Below are 14,047 nucleotides of genomic sequence, written 5' to 3'. Positions count from 1 at the left end.
AAATAATAAGTATGTTTTATATGGGTTGTATCCAAATGAACTATCATTTTCTTTATAAACAAGCAAACATAAAGAGAGCTATAAAATGCAAATGTTAAGCCACTAAACAAGGCAGAGATTGTCTTCAGATTTATTTTGTTTAAAATCCTGTGATAAATTCCACTTCTTTGCTTCATTAAAGAACCTTATAGGATGAAGCTGAGGGGAATATGTGATGCTCCCTGGACTACTAAGAACCAATTTGGGATATGTATTTACATTAATAGCTCTTTTAAAAAAAGAAAATGAAAGTCAAGAATATTAATCGATTTCATCAAGTCATATAATTTATTTTGTTTCTTCTTAAAAATATTTAAGGTACTGATTAATGATCAGAGCCAGTGTAGCCTAAAAGTCCTATTTTTCAAAGACAGAAAATTTGAGAAAGTGGATCAAAGAATACTGATGGTCATAGAAATAATCTGGAATTGATTTTTTTATACTGGAAGTAGTTAATATGTTACAAAAATAAATGGTTAGCAGTTTACTTTCACTGCCCATCAGGTAAAATAAAAACCAGTGATTCTGGAACAAGAACAGAGTTCAAGGAATCAAGGACTCAGGTTCCTATTATTTCCTCTTTCTCTCCACACCATGAGGGGAAATCAACTGCCCAATCCAGTCTTGATTCTGTTTTTCCTGCTCCTTCCCAGAGATGCTTCCACTGCTTCAAAACCGTAAGCAACATTTCCAGAAAATTCTATTGTCCTTCTCTTTTCCATTGTGTTATCTGCTTCTTGATATGTCTCTCTTATTTATTTTCTGATTTCCTATGAAATTATCTGCTGTTCAAGGGGTTTGGAAAGGTCAGTAAATTGTTATGGCTCATGTGGAAAGAAGCATACTCCAGTTCTAGAAAACACGGAGACATAGGGCAATAACATTTATGAAACCTTCACCAAATAAGAATACAGAATTATACAATATTCATTAAATAATAACATAGAATTCCTGCCAAAAAAAAAAAAAAAAAAGGATACATTCTTTATTGTCTCATGAAAAGGGCTGCAGTGTCTCATCCACTGTGAAATGACTCAGTGGCCGTATTTTCCCTCAGTCAGGGATCTCCAGGGTGGATGCATGACTTTCACACAAGCCAGGATGTGTGTGTCAGACCACTCAATTCTTCAGCAAACCTGTAGAGGCTGGCGTTAGATCTTGGGAATATACAGATTAACAAAATGTGGACCCTGCCCTCAATACCTCACAGTATAGAAAATAGGAGGAGATAGTGCACAGAGAAAGGAATACAGTGCAAAACCTGCAAGCATTGCAGGAGTCTGTGAGAATGCCCACAGAGAAAACCTCCCTCCTCCTGGAATCTTTAAGGGAGATAGGAGAAGGGACATCACCTAAGTCTGCAGAGAGAAAGTTGTTTTGGTGATAAGTCTTATTGAAGTAAATAGAATGTATCCAGATAGACAAGGACACTCCAGAAAGAGAGAGAGTCCTGGGCAATCAGAGCATTGCATAGTACAGCACGTTTGAGTGGTTGTAAATGTGGGTAAAGAACAACAGGAAAGGGATATTTTCTTCTGGGTGGACATGGTAATATATTTGGTGATTAGTGTTACATGGTTTGGCTTGGCTTCCAACAGAATGAAAGAGGGGAAAGAGCTAAAATTGCTTCTGAAATAATACTGCAAAGCAATTCAACTCCTCCTCATCTATTAATTGCTATCACTTTAGTGTCCTGGAATAAGGAAATTCATATCATCCACATGAAACCCAAGACCACCTGTAGACAGGTTCTTAACACTTTCAGTGATAATCAATTGGTTAATCACATTGTGTTGTTGCTAAAAAAAAAAAAAAAGTTTTTTCAGCTTTATAGACATATAATTGACAAATAAAATTACAAAATATTTCAAGTGTACCACGTGATGGTTTCACATACATATATAATGGAAGGATTCCTCCCATTAGGTGAATTAACACATCCATCTCATGCGTATTTACTCTTCTTCTTCTTTTTTTTTTTTGTGAGAACATTTAAATTCTACTTCCAGCAAATTTCATTTATACAATGCAGAGTTATCAACTATAGTCACCAGGTCATACATTATATCCCCAGACGTCATCTTATTATAAATGAAAGTTTGTACCCTTTTACCAACCTCTCCCTATTTCCTTCAACACCCTTCCACCCCAGCCCCTGGCAGCCACTTTTCTGTTCTCTGTTTCTATGAATTTGACTTTTTTTTTTAAAGATTCTACATATAAGTGACAGCATGCAATATTATCTTTCTCTAACATATTTCTCTTATAATGACCTCAAAGCCCATCCATGTTGTTGCAAATGATAAGATTTCCTTTTGTTAAGGCTGAACAATATCCCATGTTGATCCATTTCTAATTTTGAAAATAACTTCCTTTCTTAAAAAAGACTTTATTTATTTGAGGGAGAGGGAGAGAGAGAGCACGAAAGAGATGGGGACAGGTAGAGGGAGAGGGAGAAGCAGACTCCGAGCTGAGCAGGGAGCCTGATGTGGGGTTCGATTCCAGGACTCCAAGATCATGACCTGAGCCAAAGGCAGACGCTTAACCGACTGAGCCACCCAGGCACCCCTGAAAATAATTTCTATCCAAAATACGTAATGACTCATGGATTGCTTATCCATAGCTTATGAATAGTTTTACAAATATTGTGAGAGTGAATATCCCCACAACACAAGAGAAGCATATTAATGTTTAACTTGTTGGAGGTTTCTGAGTTTCTAAGATCTTTTGGATTAGCCTTTGAAGAATACATTCCTCTACCCTCTTGCTGAAATCTGGCTCTGTTCCATGATTGGTGATTACAGAAAAGATGATCTAGAAAACAGCCACAATAATGATGTCTTTTTAACTTCTCCATGATTGATCCAGAAACTTCTTCTCCACAGGCAGTATCTGGTGCTGGTCCCATCAGAGCTGTACACTGGGGTCTCTGAGAAGGCTTGTGTCGTGCTTAATCACCTGAATGAGACAGTGACACTGAACATAATTCTGGAGTATGGAATGCAGACCAGAACCCTCCTCACAGACCTGGTGACAGAGAAGAACTCCTTCTACTGCAGCCCATTCACTGTTAGTATGGCTCCTCGGGATATGGAAGCTCATTAGAGGAAGAGCATATTAGCTGATGGCTGTGTCCTGACACCCGACAATAAAAAAGCATAGTGAAAAAACTGAGAGGCACAAAGTGACTTTCAAATTAGATTCTAAAAGTGAAGGTCTACTGACTATGCTTTCATAATATTTACAAACAATTCCAGTGCAATATGCAAAACGTAATAGTAGCTATGGGAAAGATTTTGCTTGCTCTTAAACTTGTGAGGGAAATAAAGTTCATGCCATTACCCATAAAAACACTGAAACTCATAAATTTAAGTGACTTATTTAAGATCTGACAAGTGGTTGTTGGTTAATGTCTTGTCCTTGTAACTTTTTATTACATAAGGAATTAAATAGTTAATCACAGGGCTTACTACCAGTGATAACACAGAATGTTGATGTTGACCATCGGAAAATAACATTTGATAATTATTTTAATACCATCATATTGCTGTGGAAATGAAAACATGTTATTTCCTTCACCCTCATGACAGTTGACAGTTTGAAGAACTAGTTCCTTTTATTGCAGTGACATTTTCCCTTTAAATCAACAAAGCGTTACTGTCATGTTACATTAACATAAGAATCTATAAATCCAGGGACATAATTCTCGACTTATTCCTTACTCATTCTCCGGGACTAACCAGAGAAATAAGAAAGTCATAAAGGCTGAGACATTCAAAAGTGGGTCTGCGCAGATTTTTCAGCTCTTTTCTGTTTTACAGCTTCCGGAGTTACCATCTTCCTCAGGGTTGATTACTGTGGAGGTGAAGGGGCCAACCCAGCAGTTCATAAAGAGGAAGACAGTGCACATCACAAAAGTAGACAGCCTCATCTTTGTCCAAACAGACAAACCCATCTACAAACCGGGACAAACAGGTATCAGGAAACAAATCAGCAAGGGCAACTTTAAGGGGTGGGTGTGTGGTTCTCTATTACTTTATTCTGCAGTCATGAAAATCCAGGCATGTCGTTATCTGTGTTATTTACCCCCCGATTCCCATTAGACAGTTTCAAGGGAAAAATCTCTCTGTTTCAGTGAGATTCCGCATTGTCTCTGTGGATGTCAATTTTCACCCTTTGAATGAAACGGTAAGTCTCATTACGGTGGATGAGTTTGGGGGAAACAGGCAAAAATGTCAAGCCTATTCTTTTGGAGAACCTGAGACCAATATGATCTCATAAGAGTACTACTGCTGGAGAATAGGGGAATCAGTTCACCAACTGCATTATTAAAATAAAATATTCAGTTGAATTTATCCTTTTAAAGATCCCAGTAATTTTTATTGAACAAAAGAAAATAAGTGCACTTGATTTCTCCCTTAGAGAAATGGAGACTTTCTCAGAGACAAATTTCATCTGCAAAATAAACTTCTTATTTGGCCCTTTTTACCTTAGCATAGGTTTCCACAATTGTACAATATTTCATAAAAGTAAAGTCATGACTTCTCAAGAGATATATGTCCCAAACTAAACATGTAAAGTGCCGTGAACCAAACTGGGGCACATTTCCTTGTTTGGACAAGAAATATACAGACTCATTTCCTCTGAACCAGATAGTTTATCAGTGCTGATGTCATGGCTTTCTTTTTCTAACCTCTATCCCATACTCATACTATTTTTTTTCCTTCCAGTTCCCAGTGGTTTATATTGAGGTAGGTAATATCTTATGCATCTCAGTCGAGATGAGGACTTACTACCAGTTATGTTCCATTGCCCCTTGCCACCTCTCCCCTCCCCACTAGCACTTCACCAAAACTAAACAGTTTTCCCTGTCTATCTTCAATCCTTTGGAGAGTGGATAAGATGTAAATGAAGGAATAAAATCCCCTGAGATGATATAAGTTCACGACTCTTCCAGTATTTCTGACCAAAATGGATATGCATAATTTCAAAAAGAGGTATTGCGAGCTGTACTATCTCATAAGCTGGTAACCTTGCTGCCCTTTCCTCAGTGTAGAATTCCTAGAAAACTTTGCCCAGTACCTTTTGTATCAATTTACCAACCATCTCTTATCCAACTCCCAAAAGTGCCCTCCCTAAAAGCTGTCCCTCTACTCAAATTATATATTTCAGTTGTTTCTATGAACTCATAATGTTTTTACCTATAGAATCCCAAGAGGAACCGAATTTTCCAATGGCAAAGTCTCAGATTGCAAGGAGGACTCAGCCAGCTCTCCTTCCCACTCTCAGTGGAGCCCACTCTGGGTACTTATAAGGTCAAACTGCAGAAGGAGTCAGGGGAAAAAATAGAGCACCCCTTTGAAGTGAATGAATATGGTAAGAATTCTGCCTGTGTCCAAGACATTTATGACATTAGAGTATTTAAGAGTTTTTACACATAGGTACAAGCAAAAATCTAGCATATGGTAGTTGGAAATTAGCAAGTTTTTTTTATTTACCCAAATATTCACTAAGCGTCTTTCATGCACTATCTCATTTAATCCTCTTATCAACCATCTGAGGCAGATACTATATTGTCTCCATTTTACAAATGAGTACATCAATACTAGAACAGTTAGTAATTTACCAAAAATCACAGAGCCAGTAAGAGGTAAGAGAGATTTTAATAGGTCCGTTACCCTATTCAAACAGAAATTGTTAACCAATACAACAAATATCTGCATGCATCTGTTGATCTGTATCTTATAACTGAAGGTACCTCCTAGCTGTCTATGACCTACACTTAGACTACTCTAATCAAAGTGGTGAGACATTAAAGCCATCTTATTAGTTATCAATCATGTGGATTTTCTCATGTAAATTAAGTATATCATGGCATGGATGAAGAGACTTATCACAAAACTATCATTCCCCAAATTCACCTGGACTACCATGAGGATTATAGAACAGGGATATATTATAGGAACAGCTAGCCTTACACAACTGTGAGAGAGGATGGATGGGAAGGTAAGGGTCCAGCAGGGGGGACCTGGTGGATCAGAGGAAATTACTAACCAGTTCTGAAGCATTGGTGGGGATGAATAACTTAGCACCTTCAAGGGGTAACTTGAGACGCCAAAGTGGACCACAAAGGGAAACTCATAGAAGAATCTATGGAAGACTGTGTGTATCTGTACGTCTTCTTTTCTACCACTTCAGTATTTCTGTAATCAAGCATCTGATGGTGGGTCTCGGGCCTCTATTAGTCAGCAGGACAAGCAGTTGGGAAGAACTGGACACGGAAAGAATAAGGACAAATTGGAATTTCCTCGCCTCTCTGTACCTGTCACCACATCTAACCATGATGACCTTCAGAGACTAATGATGCTGCTTTCCTCCCATCTTTAAGTCTGGACCAAATTCAAAGAAGATTCTAGGAAATGTAGGGCCAGCGTAACCAAGTTAACATGGTACAAATACCCATGGTCATAAACACATCTCTGTGGTCAGTAGAGGCCCTGCTGCGTCTTAATGTAATTGAAATCATTTCATGTGATCCTATGTTATAAGGTTCTGTAATAGTCATTACTAATACTGGCAGGATATCCTGCCCACCCACCTTCACCTCTTTCTTCCTTCTGTTAACAACAGTTTTGCCCAAATTTGAGGTCCAAGTGAAAATGCCCAAGACTATTGGTTTTCTAGAAGAAGAATTTACGGTATCCGTCTGTGCCCTGTGAGTTACATTTTTTTCATAGCATTTCTATCTCCCTACTTTATGTGCATTGCAAGTAGTCGTTATCAGACTTCAAAGTATTTTAATTAGAGAATGACTTTCTCTCCAACATGCCTGAGCTCCAGCTAGGGAGTGGGGGTGGCAGCATAGGACGCTTTTACTTCTACCAATAAAAGCATTTACACTTAAAATGTGCCAGATAATGTTTTAAGTGCCTTGTGAGATGGGGATAGTTATCCTTAGTTTGCAAATGAGGAAACTATAATATGTGGGGGATAGAAAACTTGTTCAAGTTTCTACATACAGTAAATGGGAGACTAGAATTTAAGTCTAACAGTCTGGCTCCAGACCCTGAACTCTTTGCCACTATCCTATATTGCTTCTGCAGTTAAAAAAAAAATCTAGCTTCATGAAACATTGTACATGGCAGAGACTGTGCCAGACTGAACACAGGACATCCAGCTCAAGTTCATGCTCATGTTCATAACTTCTGTGTTATTTTGTATCCTATGATCCCCAATTTTTTTATTGCTCCCAATTTCTTAAACTATGGAAAATTAGGGGGAAAAAAGCAGACTTTCTTAAATAGATATATAGCTATATAAAGCTATATAATGTAGAATTTAAAAGATGTGTCATAGTTATTTCTTCCCTGATTGCCTTTTAGTTCAGTAGAACATTCTCCACATACACTGAGGAGAGACACTTTACCTCTTGTTTTTGAAAATAGTGTGAGGATCATATTTTCATCTTTCTCACCAGTTCGATGTTTAGATTTTTCCCTCAGAAGGAAGAGCCCTTTGAGTGACATTTAAAGATAACATTCAACAAAGTGAGATTTGGTAAATAATTTATAGCTTTATCAGCACTTCTAGAAATTAGGGGGGAAAAAAACTTTAAAAAGGGGAGGATCAGGGTCATCGAAGTCAAACCTCATCTACCTCCCGATTTGGACCAAAGCAATAGGTCTCAAACTTAGGTGAACATCAGAATCTATGGAGGTAATTAAAATGTAGATTCCTTGACCCCCACATCTAAAGATTCCAATCATAAATCTAAGGAAAGATTCAGGACTCTGAATCTCAATACATATCTCAGGTAATTTCAATGTAGGTAGTCCATTAAGCATACTCTGAGAAACAACAGACTAAGGTTGGCTTCGCATCTTGTCTTACTTCACTCAGTCTGCTATGACAAAATACCACAGAGTGGGTAGTTTATAAACAACAGAAAGTTGTTCTAGTTCTAGAGGCTGAGAAATCCAAGATCAAGGTGCCAGCATGGTCACGTTCTGGTGAAGGTTCTTTCTGGTTCATAGCTGGCACCTTCTTGCCATGCCCTCATATGGTGGAAGGGGCAAAGGATCTCTCTGGAGCCTCTTTTATAAAGGCACCAATCACATTCATTGGGGCTCCACCTGCATTATCTAAGCACCTCCCAAAGACTTCATCCCCTAATACTACCATCCTTGGGGTTTAGGATTTCCACATATAAATTTGGGGGGATGCAAACATTCAGACCGTACCTTAGCATATCTTTCCATCAGATTTGGCAGAATCAGACTAAGTCATTATGATACTGTTCATATATAACAGATATGTTATATGATATGTAGCTAGTGTATTTAAATTCCCATTTAAGTTCTCATTTATCCTCTTAAAATACATATGAATTAGGGAAGACCTAGAAATACCCTGTCTACATATCCTTAAATTTTTCCCTAAAACAACTTAGGTATTGTCAAAGCTGGAATTATAACCTAGATAACCTGACGGCGGGGAAAGAAGGAAATAAGATAGTCTTATAGTAAAACCTCAACTGAAAGGGAGGAAAGATCTGAGAAAAACTACATTGTTCATTTTTCATTTAGAAGTGTTTCAAAAAGATTCAGTAAGTATTTTCTCTTAGAGTTATAGATGTAGGTCCACTTAGATAATTAAGACATAGTTTCAGAATAAGTGTTTCGAAAGTACAAATGGTATGAGAAGGAAGTATATGTGCTCTATGAACAAGATGGATATATGAATGGATCAAATCGTGTGAAAAATATCTGAGTTGTTTATATCAAATATCCTTTTGTATAACTGCTTTATCGTTACAGATACACATATGGAAAGCCTGTCTCTGGTCTGGTGACAATTAATGTATGCAGAAAATACTCACGATACCGTTCTGTCTGCCATGGAAGACATTCACAAAGTATCTGTGAAGAATTCAGTCAACAGGTATATGGAAACCATTCTCCCCAGGACACTAACACCAGATATTGTTTTCTCATAGATTTTAATGCAAGAAAGAATATCATACAAAAGAATACAATACTGTATGGTGAAAACAGTTCAACAGAGAGTAGTGTGGAGTAAGGGAAACATTGTAAGATTGCCTGGCAATGTTAGGAGCCCACTTGAGAGTTGGGTTCATGAATTTATAGTGGTATTTATTTGGCCAGTTTTGTAATTTCCTTCTGAGAGCAATCAGCATGCCGGGTATAAAGGCATAAGATAATGTGGAAGTATCCAAAGTTGGTCTTGATCAAACAGATAATAGAAAAAGAATGTGGCAGATGTTAAGAATTTGGTTGGGGGGGGGGGCACTTGGCTGGCTCAGCTGGTAGAGCCTGCGACTCTTGAATTCAGGGTCATGAGTTCCAGCCCCACGTTGGGTGAAGAGCTTACTTAAAAAAAAAAAAAAAGAATTTGGTTAGTGGGAGAATCAAATGACTTGTTATGGAATCTAAACCTCATATGGAAGAATATGAAACCAGCATAAAAAGAGAACATACAAGCCCAGTGGCAGTGAGTGGGCACTGTAAGAGTACGGAAAAGAAAGTTATCAAAGCTTCAGAGAGGGGTGCCTGCGTGGTTCAGTTAGGCATCCGACTCTTGGTTTCAGCTCCGGTCATGATCTTGGGGTGGTGGAATCGAGCCCCACTTCGGGCACTGTGCTGGGTGTGGAGCCTGCATAAGATTCTCTCTCTCTCCCTCTCCCTCTGCCTCTCTCGCTACCCTCCTCCCCCATGCATGCATGCATGCACTCTTTCTCTAAAAAAAAAAAAGTTGCAGAGAGCAAATGAATGAAAAGCAAGGGTGATGAATATGATGATGAATGTCAAAATAAACATCAATAAGAAAGATAAACATGAGGGGCGCCTGGGTGGCTCAGTCGGTTAAGCGTCTGCCTTCGGCTCAGGTCATGATCCCAGGGTCCTGGGATCGAGCCCCAGTCAGGCTCCTTCCTCAGTGGGGAGCCTGCTTCTCCCTCTCCCTCTGCTTGCCACTCCACCTGCTTGTGCTCACCCTCTCTCTATCTCTATCAAATAAATAAATAAAATCTTAAAAAAAAAAAAAAGAAAGAAAGATAAACATGAGAAAAATCAGGTTGCCAAAACTTTACTATATCAGGGACACAGGAATTAATTTTTATTTTCCAATGAGTAAATTAAAAAATGATTAAGTAAACTATAAGTAAATATAAGTAAATTAAATATGATTAAATTTTATTACACAATACATATTTTCATGTAAATAAGTAAAAAAAATGAAAACAAATCTTTTTTAAGATGTGGGTCCCAATGTTTAGTTTGGAAATCTAATTACTATAATGATTCATCTATTCAATAAATATATATGTTTTTATTAATGTCCTAGGCATGGAGAAATACAGTTAGAAAATATAATTCTTAGTCGATGTGTAGATGAAGGTGCTCACAGAAGAGATGTTATATCTGAGTTGCGTTTAGAAGAGCAGTAACTGTTGGCCAAGATAAGAATGGAAGAAAAAGAATGTTATCACTTGAGGAACAATGTACGCAGAGAGAGTATGACAGCACATTTTGAAACTAGGACATTTAATTTGGCAGAAACGGGATAGGCTTTCAGAAGAGAAGGAGGAAGGCAGAGGTTGGCAATGAGTAACTCAATGATTAATGATGACATTTGATATCATTTTTGGCTTGGGAAGAAATTTGATGTCATTTTTGGCTTGGGAAAGGATCAACCCCTAAAAGATGGTCAGAACATTTGTAAAATTTCCTTTGGCCACCGAAAAACTTTCACAGATTGATAACTGACTTTTTTGACAGCAAACCAGAGCACCCAGGAACTCTCTTTCTTTCTCTTCAGGCAGACAGTGAAGGCTGTTTCACACAACTCGTGAAGACTAAAATATTCCAGCTGAGACAGAAGGGGTATGACATGAGCATACAAGTGGAAGCCAAAGTCAAAGAGGATGGAACAGGTGCGTGTTATTTTCAAATATTTATTAATTCACTAATTCACCAATATGTTAAGCATTTATCAAACATCCATTCCATGTGAAACACTTTGTAGTTTCTGGGGACTATGAAAATAACACGGCCCCTGCTGTCAAGGATCTAGAAATCTAAAGAGAAATTACATGTATGTATGTATATGTGTATATGTATATATGTTCGTATGTATATATTTATAACCATAACAAAATTTCCACGAGAAATGTAAAAACTAAAGTCCAAATGAGTATGAAGAGAGAGAATTAATTCTTATATAGGGACAAAGAAAGTTTATAAAGTAGCATGTGAGCTGATTTATATAGAATGACTAATATTTTGAAAGCTCATGATGGACTGGGAATGCATGATTGGCATAAAACAAATGTGTTTGGTCTCAAAATAATCTGAAAATGTAAATTGGGGCTAAGGTGTGTAAAAAAGTAAATCGTATGCTAAAAAGATTAGACTTTATTGTTAAAAACCTTGGATATCGGCAGATAGATTTAAGGAGAATGTTCTAAATAAATTGATATTTTGAAAATATAATTCTAGCAGACATAAAGAGGACAGGCTACATGAAACAATTTGTTACATGTGATACATCAGATTACTATTCAAAATTGCTCCAAAGATATCAGATCTGGGACCTAGGAAATGGAAATGCCATTAACCAAGATAAGGAGTAGATGAGAAAGAACTATGGTGATGAGAATGTGTCAAAGATAATTAATTGTAATCTGGAATTTCAAGATAGAAGTTGACTCATTCTGCTTTAAAAATAATTTTAAAAGAAAACCAGAGCAAAATCAAGGCCAGAAATGTAAATCTGGAATGATTCTAATTGTATCTATATCCTCCTAAGAGTAAGTGCAATTATTCTGAAAGCAAACTCACTTAGCATTGCTAAATAGGGGCTAGAGACAAACAAGGAAAGTCCCAAGCACAGAAACAACTACATTTAGGACATAGTGTCAAATAAACCAGCATAATAAAATTAGAAGTCATAGGGATAGGGGAAAACAATAAAGCTTTAGATGATGAAGCCAAAACACAGATTACACTTCACTGAATGGAAAGGCACCAGGCTTTGGCTATACTGGAAGGGCCATACAGTCAAAAGAAGGGTCTTGCTGGGGAAGTAGTTTGTGATAGACATTTAAGCATACTTTTAGGCCAATGTGAAGAATCATGTTGTATGCAAAAAGTCATGGGGAGAGGGGAGGGATCCGAGAGAGACAAACAAAAATGGAGCAAGGTCACAGAGGAGATGGGAAGAATTTAATAACATGGATGGAACCAGTAAGATACTTGTGAAAGCAGAGAAATTGGGGAATTAGGTACAATAATTTTTGTATGAAGGTGAAACTAATGTTAAGTTGCTTGTATTTTCTAAGTGTGAAAAATTCTGGAAAGGATAAAAAATAGAATTAGGGATAGTACTTTGTCAGGATGGAGTGAAGCTGGGTTGGAGGCGGGAGGTGAGTTGAATCTAAAGAACAATTCAACTTCACTTATTTCTTTTTCAGAGTTGGAATTAACTGGGCATGGATCATGTGAAATCACAAATACCTTAAGCAAACTGAAATTTACAAAAGCGGATACACATTATAGGCATGGGCTCCCTTTTTTTGGGCAGGTAAAATATCTTCTCAATAGAATCATAATTGGGGGGATGTGGACTTAAAGAAAATGAATTTTTATACCACAAAAGTACAATTGATTATAAAAATAAATATTTATTTAGAATGAGAAAATTTACAGCAAATGACAAACTTAAAAGGCAAATACCATCACATTCAGAAAAATAAAGCACACTGTTATTAGTTAACTTCCTAACACACCTCTATAATACATTTTTCCTGTGTAGTTTGGCTGCATACTCTTTTATTTCCTCGTTTTAAAAGGTTTTTTTTTTCAGGGGCACCTGGGTGGCTCAGTCGTTAAGCGTCTGCCTTCAGCTCGGGTCATGATCCCAGGGTCCTGGGATCTAACCCTGCATTGGGCTCCCTGCTCCGCGGGAAGCGTGCTTCTCCCTCTCCCACTCCCCCTGCTTGTGTTCTCTCTCTTGCTGTCTCTCTCTGTCAAATTAATAAATAAAAATCTTTAAAAAAAAAAATAGATAAATAAAAATAAATAAAAGGGGTTTTTTTCAGCTTCAAAGCTGAATATTGGTAATAATATTGGTAAGTTTTCAGACTGATATCCAATTTAGTAAACTATCAATTTTCTGTCATATAAGAGATATAAGGTTTCTAAGTATTTTAAGTTTCCTTTTTTAGTAACTAATCTTTGAATTGACAGTTGATAAGCGATTGACAGTTGATAGACAATTGGCAGATGATAGTCAATTTCTTTATTAACTGTGAAATTCCTAAGTATTTCACAGTTGATGACATTATGAATTTTATATTTTCTTCATTTATTGCAGCATTTTGTATCAAATTGGCAAGAAATTAATAAATGTATAGATATGATTGGGCAGGGCCATTTCGGACCAAGGAAAGAATGTGAGAAAACTAAGGACTTAAAGATGAATATGACTTGGTCAGAAATTTAAGAAAGAGGGGAGAATGGCCAAGGCCCTAGGTGTGAAACAGCTTTTAAAGAGCAGAGAACTAAGAGTGTGACTGACTGAGGTAGAAGATATAACTAACTGGGGTGGCTGGATAGTTATAGGTAAGCCAGAACAGATCTTGAGGGCCTTTTAGGTTATGTTCAGAATTTTGGACTGAGAAGTTATTGAAGGTTTTAAGGAGAATAACATGATCAGTTTAGCTCAGGCTGTAGAGAGAGTGGTTTGAAGTCAGCATGAAGTAGCAAGAGGGTGAACTGTGTAAAAAGTTAAAATAGTTAAAATAGTAAAAAAGGTTTAAAAACTATTGGAAACCAGATGGGGAAAAAATATTGTGTTTTCTCAGCTGAGAAAAGAGGAGCTAAAATAAAAACAAAGCATTTATTTGGGGCCTCAGAATTACAATTTGGGAAACACGGATTTGGGCTGCAGTTCAAATAGTGCTCCCTGTCCCTGAGAACAAATATCAAGG

At 37.3% G+C, this 14,047-nt stretch overlaps 1 protein-coding gene across 1 annotated transcript in view; it reads left to right on the top strand.

Moving 5' to 3' along the window:
* Nucleotides 1–603: 603 nt before the first annotated feature.
* Nucleotides 604–14,047, top strand: part of LOC118519672 (pregnancy zone protein-like) — a 44,535-nt gene continuing 31,091 nt past the window's right edge. The window contains exons 1-10 of the mRNA XM_078075578.1: nucleotides 604–716; nucleotides 2,925–3,108; nucleotides 3,861–4,014; nucleotides 4,175–4,227; nucleotides 4,770–4,790; nucleotides 5,247–5,415; nucleotides 6,670–6,754; nucleotides 8,856–8,979; nucleotides 10,876–10,990; nucleotides 12,530–12,639. Coding sequence (XP_077931704.1) covers nucleotides 634–716; nucleotides 2,925–3,108; nucleotides 3,861–4,014; nucleotides 4,175–4,227; nucleotides 4,770–4,790; nucleotides 5,247–5,415; nucleotides 6,670–6,754; nucleotides 8,856–8,979; nucleotides 10,876–10,990; nucleotides 12,530–12,639 — 1,098 coding nt within the window. The 5' untranslated portion in view covers nucleotides 604–633. The remainder of the gene's footprint in view (nucleotides 717–2,924; nucleotides 3,109–3,860; nucleotides 4,015–4,174; nucleotides 4,228–4,769; nucleotides 4,791–5,246; nucleotides 5,416–6,669; nucleotides 6,755–8,855; nucleotides 8,980–10,875; nucleotides 10,991–12,529; nucleotides 12,640–14,047) is intronic.

This window comes from Halichoerus grypus, chromosome 6, assembly GCF_964656455.1.
Source record: "Halichoerus grypus chromosome 6, mHalGry1.hap1.1, whole genome shotgun sequence".
Classification (NCBI taxonomy): Eukaryota; Metazoa; Chordata; class Mammalia; order Carnivora; family Phocidae; genus Halichoerus; species Halichoerus grypus.
The sequence above is the reverse complement of the archived record's forward strand: the minus strand, read 5'-3'. Positions and strand labels throughout refer to the sequence as shown.